Genomic DNA, 13,623 nt, shown 5'->3' with positions numbered 1-13,623 from the left:
AACCATGGGATATCTTCTTATGCTATAGTTTCTCTATGCTAGTAGCCAGTAGACAGTAACTACCCTACAGAAAGATTGTTGATTCATAATAATTAGTTGCTACATTCTACTTCATGATACAGTGTTTTCGCGTACTTTTTGTCTTTCTTCTTCTTCTTGGCGGAGGTGGTGGCGGTGGTGGCTGAGCTGTGGCCGTCATCCTTGGCGTCACCCAACAGCTGTTTGAGCGTGTCCTTGACGCCCTGCGCCTTGTTGAGCGAGAGGCCCCCCACCTCCCCTGCACCCGCCACCTTGCTCGTGCCGTTCGTCGTCTTGTTCTTGATGTAGTCGATCGAGTTCTGCGCCTCCTCGTGATAAGGCAGAATCGCCAAGCAGCTTTCATACGCCTTGATGGCTTCGTCCATCTTGTTCTCCTCCTCAAAACTGCAAAACAAACAATTATTTTACAAATACACTAAAAATGTCTTAATTACACCATAATTACTGCTAGATAGCATGGTGTTTATTAATTCGAGAATAAATTCATTACACACGACTTTTTCACATGAGTATTGATATCCAATCATTATGTGGTTAAATGCAATTTAAGTGTAAGGATATGATGACCAATTTGTCTACTCATAGACCAAAGTATAATAGTACAAATAATAATTGACTGAATATCGGTATTAAAGTGAAAAAATGAAAAGTCATGTCAATAAACATAGAAGGTCAGAATGAATCTAGAAATCATCATGTAGCTTGATAAAATGTATTACATAGATACATGGAAATATCGAGGCAATAAAAGTAACCCCAATAAGTATCCCCATAAGTAACCCCACGTTACTGAGTAAAATGACTAAAGTTTTGAAAAGTGGTTGGATGTATTGATTGCATGGTAAATTATCAAAAAAGCGTAGAACAGAAAACTTTACATTCATGTGAAGATATTGGACATCAAGAGGCAAAAACACTCAAGTAAAATACTGACCTCCTTCCGTATGCTACCAGAGTTTCTCCCAAATATTTCCTCGCATTTTGATGACTGGGGTTTAGTTTGAGAGCAGTTTCGAAATCTTCTATGGCTTTCTTGAAGCTGCAACTGTTGGCATGTCTGAAAAACCCAAACAATCAAATTGAAATACCGAGTTAAAAATTGGATTTAAGATATACAAAAATTGAATTAGAGTTATATAGTTGAAGTAAATAAACCTAGTATGCTCAATATAGTCAAAGTGAATAAACCTAGTATGCTCTATCTTGGTGTTTACTACAAAAACACTTATCATTTACTATTAAGTAGACTCATCTATGGTTTTATTCACTCGGATTTCGTCCTATTTACTAATAAGTTGAGCTATTCATGGTCACAGACAAAGGATTTCTTCTCTGTGGCATGGCGCATTAATAGCTCCGCAATGAGATTCACTCTAAACTGTCAGCGTTGGTTGAATGAAAGCTAGTCAGCTCAGACCCAGCTTGAAAAAATCCCAGTAGATACTTCTAGGGTAGTTCTAGGTGTTACTACGTTTTATTCACTCCAACGTTAGTAATACTTAGTATTCTCGGAAAAGGTTCAAGGTCGCTGAGAGCGTACCAGGCCCCCTACTGTTTACTAGCGGCTTGCCTTTACTTGCACAATCATTATCCACTCCAAAAACCCTTAGTAATAGCTCTGACTAGTTCTTAGTTACTTGGCTCGAGTGTAACTGTACCAGGGTCATTTTTATTTCAACCTCCGATTGATCATAAATAAAAGATGAATGCATATAAAAGAATATATTTTTTACCAAAATTTACTTACACTTATTCATAATAGCCGTGACTGTTAAGTCATTTTTCATACCAATGGACCAGCCTACCAAAACCCTCATCATAAAATTGCTGCCGCCAAATGAGTTTAAGTGGGCTATGACGTTGTTTTGAAGCTCCTCGTTAGTATGAAAGCTCTGCTCCCAAAGTCAGGTCTTGAGTTTAGGGAAAAGGTACAAGTTACAAGTGGTCAAATGAGGTTTGCATAGTGGGTGATCGAAATTATCCTATTTGATTCGCTGTAGAACCCGTTTGCTTGCACCAGCACTGTACGTCCAAGTTGCTATGCATCACGACGATTTCGGAAGTCATTTCGAATAGACGCGTACATTTCTTAATTGACGCCTTTCATTTTCCGATACCATTCACGCACAACAACATTCATAACGTTTTTTGCGTAAACTTGAATTATTCTTCGTTGGATTTATGCTGAACTATTCCACTTTGCTTGCAAAAACTAATAACGCTATGTAACTAGCACTCGACGGCAGACTCAAGTGAGGCGGCCATGTTTATGGGTCTATAGCTTGACAACAATCGAAGATCTGGCCGCACCGTTGAAAAAAATTACCCTTGTAGTGAGCCAGCGTATCCTAATCCTATCAAGCCCTGCTTTCTAATGAACATCTGCTCTACTGAGGAGATTAAGGTATGACAGCCAGTGTACGGCCGGGAGGCATAGGGGGCATACTTACAGAGCACCACGTGCAACCAATCCTTCGATGTTCCTAGGGTCCATCCGGAGTGCCTGGTTGAGACACTGGAAGGCGTCGCTGTGTCGCTTGGCCTTGAAATGCTCTATGCCATCGGCCACATTGCGATGGGCCCATCGGCTCGCCTGCACCTGTCGCAGTTCACTGGCAAACTCACTCTCCGGAAACTTCTCTCTGTCAACACAAAACACTTTCATAAACATTGTGACAATTATTCAGAAAATTAAGCATCTTTCAGATTTGCTTGTTTTTCCTGTGTTTTCAAGTGCAAACCATTATTTTTTTCAAGTGGCGCATACATAACTTACATTTGGTTTTAGATTTTAAAAAGTTTTAAAGCTTTTATTGAGGATATGGGCAATATTCACTGGATTCACAATGAAAAGTGAATCTCTCTATAGTTGGAATAACCTGATTACAGAACCATTCATTCATTTTTCTGTTGTCACTAATATACAATGTTTGGGAGAGAGCAGGCTCACCCATAACTGTTCCTATTTTCAGCTCAAAAAAATATATACTTCAAATATTGTATTCATGAGAACTTGATTTTGATGCATTGTCAAAGCAAAATTATTCATAATGTCCAAGAAATAGTAATTGAATGAAAGATTATTCTGATAATTTCTTATAAAATATTCTTTCAACAGCTAACAACATCTGAAACTTATCCCAAATAGCAAAGTACATGCGACAAAGTTTGTAATCATAATTTAATGATCGATGTTTCGTTGTTTGGCTCACCTCAAAGCAGACATACAAGAGAAGTTGTTCATCCCTAATCCAAGAGTGTTGGAGAGACAATTGATGTTGTTAGGATTGTTGAACCCAACGGCTTTCTCCAACATTTCTGAGTAAGTTTCACCATTGTTACCCTCCTGAGCTTGCCTGCAAGCAGAGTTACCAATCAAATTTACATTCAAATACTTTCGATAATCTTAAATAAGTTTCCACTAGTACGATAGGTTGCTTCAACCTCTATCAGCTCTTCATTTTGCCCATCGAATACATGGAAAATCAAGCCACTTACCAAATATATTCATCCTTCTCGCACTTTTAAAATAAACTGGTTATGATTAGATATAAATTGTGTTCATAAGCCAGTTTAAAATGCATATACCTCACGTTTCAGACCATTTCCATGGGAGTTCCACTTGAAAAACCATGGTAAGCTTAGTCTGCCAAGGAAAAGCTTGTTTAGCATCCTTGTGGAGACCTGTGGCAACCTTAATACTTGAAACTAAAATCTTAAATTCAGGTTTTCTGGTGAAAACTGCCGATAAATAATTTACAAATTTGAATGATACTTCTAGTTTTTGAGAAACATTTATTTCATGCAATAATGATATTTTACATGAACAATCTACAATACTGATACGGTACTCAATTATTTACAAAATATCTATGCTAATTTTAGATTTGAAAATAATTATTATAATCTTTTCCCACATTGAAACCTTGCATTGTCTCAGTCTCACCTGCATTGAGGAAACATTCTTTGAAAAAGTAATAAATCACATGAACATGGTGTAATCCGGCAATCAAGTTTTAAAACATCAAAAAGCTGGTTGCTATTTGGCAGCGACTTCCTGCTAAATAAATGTTATATCCAAATGCTGAAAATCTTTCTATTTGCTCATTCACCTTCAGTTTAAAATCATGTCCAGGATGGCTCAAAATATTCGGCTGTAATAGCAAATTAGAACACATTAAAGCCAAATACTCTCCAACAAATACCTTCATCCAAATATTAAAATCTAAAATTTATTAAAAAAAACACCCAACTTGGAATTAATATCGTTAATTAATTTAGTTCATCGGAATTTACAAAAGTAGATTTTTAATTACAATAAAATGGTAAAATATCGTCTATAATGTTTTATTCTACAAGCATTATTTTGAAACCAGTACACTAAATTGAAATGAGCAACCAAAAAACCAGGAGATAAGTACGATAACTTCGTTGTTGAAGTATTCACGGTACATTCCATAAAACATTTATGAATCACCTGCATATAACAAAAGACAATTATTTCCCAATGAAAGATTCGACATAGTGAAATTTTAGTTCAGATTTTGTCTCTTGATTCTTCTACAGTTTATCGGACACTTTGTTATTAAGTTAGCTTAAGAATGGAACACGCTGCTTCTTTTCGTGTCAAATTCTACTGAAAGTAATGTAATTAATTGTAAAAACGATTAGGAATTTCAGATATATCAATAATATCATCATCTATCAACTCTGTGATCCCTTGCTTATCTACGCCAGTAGAAATTTTTAAACCAAATTGTACAAATTCAGAGGCAAGGATATCTAAATTACAGTGAGAGAAACTACACTGAATGATGCATACATTTCCAATAAATATTTCTACATTAATAACACTCAAAAAGTAACAAAACAATTTTCTGGATCTTCCTTTCTAATAGGTTCTCTTCAAAATAAAAGAGTGAGCATAAATTATTGAAATCATTTAATAGTATATAAGTAAAACAATATTGAATAAGTGTGAAAGCATGTTTTTTATTGAACAAGTCAAGAAAATTAAACAATTTAAGTCAATTTCAGTTTGTTTTATTTTCAACACAAGCAAACCTTATGTTATTTTATTTGCAACAACTTGTCGAAATGTAATGAACCGATTACATTTCGACAAGCATATTTTGTTGCACAATCTAGAATATTACTATAATATTACATGATAATCGGTCCCCTACCATAATATTATATTGTCGATTATTCTAAAAGTGATTTACTGAATCAGCATAAAATTTGAAACATTTCTAATTCCTATAAAATGTTTATGATAATGTTGACGATTTTCCAAAATAAGGAATAAGGACTTGCTACTGCTGTTTCTTACTCTTTCAATCACCTATGTCATTGGTTCAATTATTTATACTCACCCAGTATTTTGCACTATAAAATCATATACAATAGTACCTACATATCACACTTCGACGTTAATAAGTTAAACAAAAGCTAGTAAAATAGAAATTAATAGAAAATGTTAGAAAAAAGGTTGTGAAGTAGAAATAAAAAAGCCCAATACAAACAATAAGAAAGACCCAAACAGAAAACTTACATCACTAAAAATGAAAAGAACAATACAGAAAATAAGAACAAAGCTTTAAAAGTAAGTCATCTAAATTGAATTGCCATTCAATGATTTTCACTTCCGGAACAAGGTCGAATTCCATCAAAATTATTTCACATTCTCAATAGTTAATCATTTTTAAAACTATCTATAAAATAATACTGACAGATAGGTACAAAATGTTACCGATGTTTCTGATGCTTTATTCATCAATTTATGAAATTTATTATTTTTATGACAATTCAACTTTTGAAATCATTGTGACAGTTATCCAGATTGAAAAAATCACAGAATTTCTAGTGAAAAGCGCAGTTTTCAATAAAATTGTCAAGTAAGAATGTTTTTAATGTTCAACAGTTTTTAAGTGAACTGCATTATATACGAGGCGTATTTTTAAAGAAAGTTCCGTTTTGACATAATAATTTTTTCCAAATATAATAAAATTATTCACTTGGAAGGCCATACTTAATTCTACTTTTCTACATAATTTCCATTTATATTAAGGTATTTATTTTGCCTTGGGATCAGCTTTTGTATGCCATTGTCAAAGAAGTTTGCCACCTGGTTAGACAAGCACTGCTTTAGTCGTTATCATCAGAATGGCAGATACTTCATTAAGTGCATAAACAAATGATAGTCAATCAGTGCTAGATCGGGACTGTCCAAGGAGGGTGGTCCAATCGTTCGCAGCCATAAGACGTGATAAGGACTTGGTGTTCGACTTGCTGTGTGGACAGGCATTAACGTAGAGCAAAACATTTCTACGGTCACCTTCAAAGGACCTAATCAATTTTCTTTTCGCACCAATCCATCAATCAAAAAATGTCCACAATAGATTCAACTGATTTGAAGCCTTGAGCACAGAGAACCTGTATTACAGCACGTACCTCGCAGTCAGCGGCATTCTCAATGAGTAGAGGATGCTAACAAATGTGGACTCGATTGTATGGTTCCGTCAACGTGTTTCCCTACACGACTTCAATTCGATTAACGGCAACTGGAACGCTGCGGCCGCGTAATTTGAAACGGTACTTAGTTAAATACGCCTCGTACTTCAACTAGTTCAGTATCTTTCAATAGCATAGCATTACTTTAATAAATTTCTTAGTTTTCTTTGCTAACAATGCACTTTTCGTACTTCAATAATTACTGTAATTTTCATCGAAATTGCCATCATTCAAACACTAATTTCATGTCATTTTTTACAGTTATTTGAATTTGAAATCAAGCAATAAAGTACTATCTTCATTTACTTACATAATTTCTGAGTAACATCACTCATTATGTTCATTATTTCTTCAAGCAGTTTGTAGCAAACCAAGATATTATTTCGTGGCTTGAAAGTGCTTCAGATGAAATTATATGTGCTCCATGTATCCGTATTAAGAACTAAAAAATATTTATTTGCAGATGAGATTTCCCAATATACTACAATAAACTTGTTCTTCATCTTTCTCATTCAGATAAGCATCTTCCTCAGATCTGATCCTTATACGGTTAGTCTCATTTGAACCGATTTTTAGGCTAGTTCTTTAAACAGAAATTCTAGCCATGGGCAAATATCTTCGTACAAATATCAAAGAAGCCTTGATATGGCAGTTTCATCTGGTGTCCGCAATTTTTCTCGGTGTTCACAGTTATTATGAGAATTTTGTATCAGGAGTACAACTTTCCATTGTTGGCTTTCCAAAAAATTTCCTTTGGCCTGTCTATGTCTACAAATAGTCCACGTAGAATCATGAAATTCAAAGACCTTGAGTATATTTTGCATACAAATAACACATACATCCCCATGTCACAAACTTACAGATTATTGAACTTTCACATGCACAAACTTATCCAATTGATCGAGAATAATTGCCATTTGAAACTCGTGTGCTATACTTGGTGGTGATAAAAAACACAAAATTTCGTAAGATTTATGAACTGAAAATACACTCGACTTACAATCGGGAGTTTATTTAATAAATTGCTACAGAAATACAGTATCTCATTCAAAAAGATTAACACATTATTAAATGTATTCGGAAAAACTTTTTAGTAATCAATCTACTTTTCTTAGAATAATATACTATAATTACTGTTATTAATAGTATTTTAGTATTACTATTAATTAAAAGTCGTAAGACTGGTTGATACTTGCATTCATCTATTTTGGGACTGAGCAAATCAAGAGGTGATAGCACATGTGCTTCAAAAAACACTACGGAAAACCGTGAAAAGATCAAATGTGATAGAAAAAATAAGAAATCTAGTCCAGTCGAATATTATTCAATATTATATTTTTTGATTCTGAATAATTGATAAAATAAATATTATTTCGAAAATTATCTTCATCACCCTGCTGGTTCAATAGCAATCATCCATCAATGTAATGACCAATGACAATGGTGTTGGCTTGTCTTTGTGTAAGTTTATTCAATTATTCAAATATATGAATTATTATTTTTCTGTATTACTTTCCGTTAAAATCTGAGAGAATACTGAATTATTAAGCATTCATTATTGTATCATTTCAATTTATATGAGAATAAAGCCGTTATAGGCTCAGTTAAAATTAGGCAAAATTGTCAGCGAGAGGAATAAAATGATTGGTTTTCAAAAACTCTCGCCAACTAGTAAAGCTCAACTCACACTTAGGCGACTCAGGTCGAGAAGAGACTCGACTCTAGTCGAGACTAGAATCGACTGTTCTGAGTGTCACCATTTGGAAACATAAGCTCTCGACAAGAATCGAGTCTCTTCTCGACCTGAGTCGCGTGTGAGTTGAGCCAAAATGTTAACCAATCAACTGCTCAACAAGAAACAACACACTCACTATATTGAGCTGAGTATTCAGTATTTCTGTCTTAAAACCAAACTCCTGGTTTGAAATGTAATCAGGTGCATTTAAAAGCACACTCCTATGTGCTGAACAACAAAGAATAGTAGTGATAACAGTGGCTACTCAGAAGCCCTGACATACTCACTTGTAGGCCTCAGGGAAGTCTTCCGGTGAGAAAAGACCGAGCCGAGCTCTGTGTTCAGATGCGTGAACTCCCTTCATGCCACAAATCAGTTTTTCAGATTCCTCATGAACCTCAATTACTTCGCAACACACCAAATCGTTCATAAGAAACGAGCGAGACACATTTTTCTTGTCGACCGCCGCAATCGTACTATGAGACGGACACATTGCCTGTAAATAAAGTTATCAAAAATATACTAACAAAAATTGAAAACAAATAATACAAAATCTTACAGGATAAAAAATCTCCCACTCAAGGAACAAACTATGAAATACATACAAAAGACAAAAGTCTTTACTGTTTGCAATAATTTCTCATCCAATATTCTTATTTCAAATTACATACCATCCTTACATATGTAGACAAGATGAATATTAATTAGTAAGCAAGGAAATAAGTTATGTTAAATGAGACTCTACGATTGTATACAAGTTATACAAAGACATGTGGCATAAATTTGTATTATTTTTGTAACTTAAATTGTTAAACTGTAACTCTATTATTATACTGTATAATATAGATTTCATTGTTGATTTGTACATTAGAATGATTTTGTTCAATTTTGAGTGTATTCCATGAAAATATAATAGGCCTAACAGTTTCGAGGTCCTCTTAAATTTTGAGATAGAGAGTCTTAATAATTATTTTTCTTCTAAATTTTTATTTATTAATTTGGTAACCTGCATCCTATCATGCTCTAGAGAATTGATATTGAATCACTCACCCTGATATTGAGGTCAGCAACGTATCGGAATGCTTCTCCTTCTAGACAAAGCACTTTCACGACCAATCCTGAAAGTGGCTTGGAAGCAATGGTTCCAATCAGTACATCACCAGGCTTCACACACTGTAAAAAAATTGATCAGTTTTTGCAATAATTATTATATCATATTCTTTGAAATACGATATACTAGGCCTATTATTTGATTTTAAAAATTTACAAGAATCCAGTTTTTATTACTTTGAATTGCTTTTATCATGTTTTTCAATGAAATCACCTTTGTTATTTCAACAAAAGTATTCTAAAAAAGAAATACTTCCAGTGAATTGTAAATATACACTTGAAAGGAAAATGAACGGTTTTTATAAACATCGATATTGAAATTCATCTAATTTGATGGAGTGGTTACAGGGGATACCTAAACAGAAATTATTGATAATGCTTTCAAACACTCAAATGAAAAATGTAACAATACTTTTTATATATCATGATTCTTAAAGCATTTTATCTCACTTTTTATCTATTGCTTATTCCAATTGTAAAAATGTGAGATAACCAGGAAAATATAACTCTAGGCCATTGATTCAACTGAGTTACTGAGGCATCCGATAAAAGTATAAAGTCGAGTGCATTTGCTCGATCTGTTTATTTCTCAGTAATATAAAAGAAACTGCCAAGAATGATTAATTTCGATTTCAATGTGAAATTTATTCTATCACGTGCAATTACTATACTACTTGAGGACAAGGCACAATAAGACCATGCCCAACGCTGGTCTTTTTCAATTTATACTCAAGTCCAAATCAAAATCAGTTTCAACCTTCAAATTATTCGACTTATAAAGAAGATTAATTTCAATAGTTTACCTGGAAGAAATGCTTAATTCGTGTGGCTTTGTCGAGGTTGAGGAATGTATCGTAGGGCGGCAGTATGGCGTAGAGGCCCGGCTCGGAGACTCGCACCGCCGGGCGCTCTTCTCTCTCATTGAGAGCCGGGTCAAACAGAATGTCCGCTTTGTTTGCTATGAACTGGTGCAGCTTCAGCCGTTTGCCTCTGTCCTGGAAACTGCAACAACCCAACAACAAATTAAAAACAAAAATTTAACAAATTAATGACAAAGAAGGGCTCAGAAAAATAATACACATAGTCACAAAAAGCAAATTTTACAGGAGAACGTTTTTGAAGAAAATGCTACATGGACTCTGTTCATTTTTCCTCTGATCTTGTTCGTTATTACAATCATGTCAAGCCATGGACTTTGTGCGTTTCTACTCTGTATGCTATTTCTTCTTCTCCTTATATCTAGGACTATGTCCAATATATCTCTGTATTATTTTGCATGGCAATAGTACAGCATGATAGCCACCTGTTGCAATGAAAATCTCAATTTTGAAAATTTTGGACTATGTGCGTTATTCCTCTGAGCTCTTCTGTGCTACAAATTACTCTTTACAGGAAAACCACTTCTTTCCATTTGATACACAGTATTCATTTTGACTGCAAGTTTCTTACTTAGGTAGATATATTTTTTGATCCATGATCTATAGATGCATACGGATCAGGTCTAAAAATTATGACACCTGCACAAGTAATGGATTCCAAGTCAATAGGTTAGTGAATGACAGTATGCCTATGTATGGTTTCAGCGGTTGTAGAGCATTGCAGGTCTATGCTGGATTCAGGCAGCTGAAGAAACTCTTCAACATCATAAAAAGGGTATGAGCAGAGCTAATTATGTGTTTTGAATTCTCTGAAGCTCCTGTTCCTAAATCTGAAGTGAAAATTATTAAATAAACGTCTACCCATAACCAGATGACTGGACCTCAGCCTTTCCAGACGGACAAAAGGAATGACGATGTCATGCTTATGTCGTGTTTCATACATTGGAGCGTTTCCCTACATTTATGAGTGTTAACATGGCTACTGTATATATAGAGATTTATCACCATAATAACTGTGATGTATATTGAAAAAAATGTTATAATTTACTCCCTGTATTACAAACATAGTAACTGTAGTAACAGTACGGTACATGAAAACCATTTTCTTCTATCCAATCCTGAGTATTAAATAATCTGAATACAGAAGGCGTTGACTGTACTGCTACAATATACAAATTAACCTCTACTCTGCGTAAAAATACCACTTATTTAAAATTGATGTATTTTGAAAGTATGCTTATGGCATAAACCTTGAAATATATTTAAAAAATTACATGTTTTACTTACTATAATATATAATAATCCATATTCACCAAGGAAATAATTGAATTATTCAATTGATACAAATTAACTCACTAATGCGATCAAGAGAGTACATCAAAGAGTAGCTACATTAGTAGAAGTTCTAAGAGGAGATGAAACACTCGATAGAACCCGGATAGTTTCAACAGAAAGTCAGTTTCATTAGTTAATTGGTTTGGAAAGAAACTAATGACAAGTTTACTTTCTGAATTTCAAATCATCGAGATTTTCTGCAGGTAACTCATATTATTTGCTGTCAATTTCCTTCTCTCTGAACGGTTCATTGCCAATATTATTGTAATTGATGTGACTCACTTGAGATGTCTCTGCGAATAGACAGAGAAGTCAATGGTGTCGGTGTCAAGCTTCTGCAGATCGGTCTCTCCGCGCTCCGTCTCCCACACCTTTTGGAATGGCTGGCCATGGAAGCTCATGGCGCGCGCCACAAGCTCCAAGTCCAGATTGCCGCTCTCCCTCTCCATCACGTCGTCGTCTTCACTACTACTGCAACATCAAACACATTCAGTCGCTTTTTTAATAATGATTTTCTACTGTGCAAAATTAAAAATAAAATACTGGGAACCGATAACATAAATGTTTAATGTTTTGTGAGAATACAATGCAGGTACTCTTCAATGCAGGTGGTAATAATGATGATGATTATTATTACTAAACGTTGCAGTTGTTTCATTTGATAGGAGCCACCCTCAATCTTTCAAGTTCCTTCTCAAACATTCAACAAAAACTCAATATAATGACAATCATAGAGATCGCATAGGCGAGTAGATAAAGCATGGAATTAGCTACACTGTGTCAGTTTACAGTGTACATTCAAACAAGTCATCCATGTAGTTGTGTCTTCAAACCAGGGCCACTAGAGAACTAGCCTACATATATATTTTTCAAGTCACTAATCCATTTTGTAGTACCACAAAATCGTAACACATAGTGCAACCACCCGTTCAAAATTCCTGGCTTCATTCATAAACATGGCGATGAACTTTCTACTAGAGCCTACTCTTTCGCTATGATATAATATAGATTCAATATTAGATGTACACAAAAATAAAAATACTCGTATTTAATGAGTCACTTGTTAGTGACGAGCGGTTCGCCATGGTCTACTGGCATTTTCGGTCATACAGTGTTGATACAGTAATCTTTTATTAGAAATAGTTCAACCTCACTGTAGTCATTTTTAACTTGAGAAGATGTCAGCACACCTTGACTGAGTGAATAATATATCATTCTTCAAGTTTCTAAAATTGTGTATTATAACTTATTCAACAGAAACAAAATGTATTTATCATCAAACCATAAAACTTCAATATATTTTTCAAATAACTATGAAATTTATTATGAAAGCTATGGAATATAGATATTGAGACTGTATGATACAAATCAATCCAAATGTTACGTCAACAAGTAGTAGAGTGGATAAATAATAAGAGAAAAGATAATCCTGGGGATAATTTGGGAATTAAGCGCTGGAAAGATAAACTTTTATATTCTAATAGAGCATTCGATTTTCAATTAGCCTAAAAGAGTAGGAAGCACTACAAAAATGATAGTTGGCAAAATTGAGGAATTTTATATTTCCTATATTTTTATGGAATGATGATAAGAGAAGACCTATAGCAAAAATCAAGAATCAAAACTAATTGTATTCTACCTTTTGTTTGACATTTTGACGATAAAAATTTCTGAAAAACCACGATTTCCTGCAAATGCTTAGAACATTTTTCACGATGGAAAAAACTATCGGAACGAATGAAACATCTGTGATATGAAAATATAAATCGAGGAAGGATATCACTAACACATATCAAGCAGGAAGCCGATCACTGATCAATCCAAAAAAATGTTATCTAATGAACTAGTTTCACGTTAGTTGACGTGTGATTGCAAAGATGTGAGATGATAGCGTCATCAATAGGAAATCAACACGTCTCTACAACATTCGTGATACAGCAATCTGATTGGAATAGTAACTATCTATTTAATCAATCACATGCCGATGAGTTGTGCTCTGCAACGTACTAATCA

General features: G+C 34.3%; 1 protein-coding gene across 11 annotated transcripts in view; it reads right to left on the bottom strand.

Moving 5' to 3' along the window:
* Positions 1 to 13,623, bottom strand: part of LOC111051247 (tetratricopeptide repeat protein 14 homolog) — a 52,066-nt gene that overhangs the window by 24,370 nt on the left and 14,073 nt on the right. For 5 of the 11 annotated variants that reach the window (XM_022337719.2, XM_022337713.2, XM_022337727.2 and 2 more), the window contains exons 2-9: positions 11,893 to 12,081; positions 10,201 to 10,399; positions 9,338 to 9,460; positions 8,575 to 8,783; positions 3,252 to 3,395; positions 2,490 to 2,681; positions 974 to 1,096; positions 136 to 423 (exon numbers count right to left, since the gene is read on the bottom strand). In XM_022337719.2, coding sequence (XP_022193411.2) covers positions 136 to 423; positions 974 to 1,096; positions 2,490 to 2,681; positions 3,252 to 3,395; positions 8,575 to 8,783; positions 9,338 to 9,460; positions 10,201 to 10,399; positions 11,893 to 12,081 — 1,467 coding nt within the window. Of the gene's footprint in view, positions 1 to 135; positions 424 to 973; positions 1,097 to 2,489; positions 2,682 to 3,251; positions 3,396 to 3,985; positions 4,194 to 6,862; positions 6,975 to 8,574; positions 8,784 to 9,337; positions 9,461 to 10,200; positions 10,400 to 11,892; positions 12,082 to 13,623 lie in introns of those variants that run through there. The other 6 variants (XM_039423984.1, XM_039423985.1, XM_039423987.1 and 3 more) reach the window with 3 other exon arrangements.

The sequence above is a fragment of the Nilaparvata lugens genome, chromosome 3 (genome assembly GCF_014356525.2).
Source record: "Nilaparvata lugens isolate BPH chromosome 3, ASM1435652v1, whole genome shotgun sequence".
Taxonomy (NCBI): Eukaryota; Metazoa; Arthropoda; class Insecta; order Hemiptera; family Delphacidae; genus Nilaparvata; species Nilaparvata lugens.
This window is presented reverse-complemented; position numbering and strand designations above follow the sequence as displayed.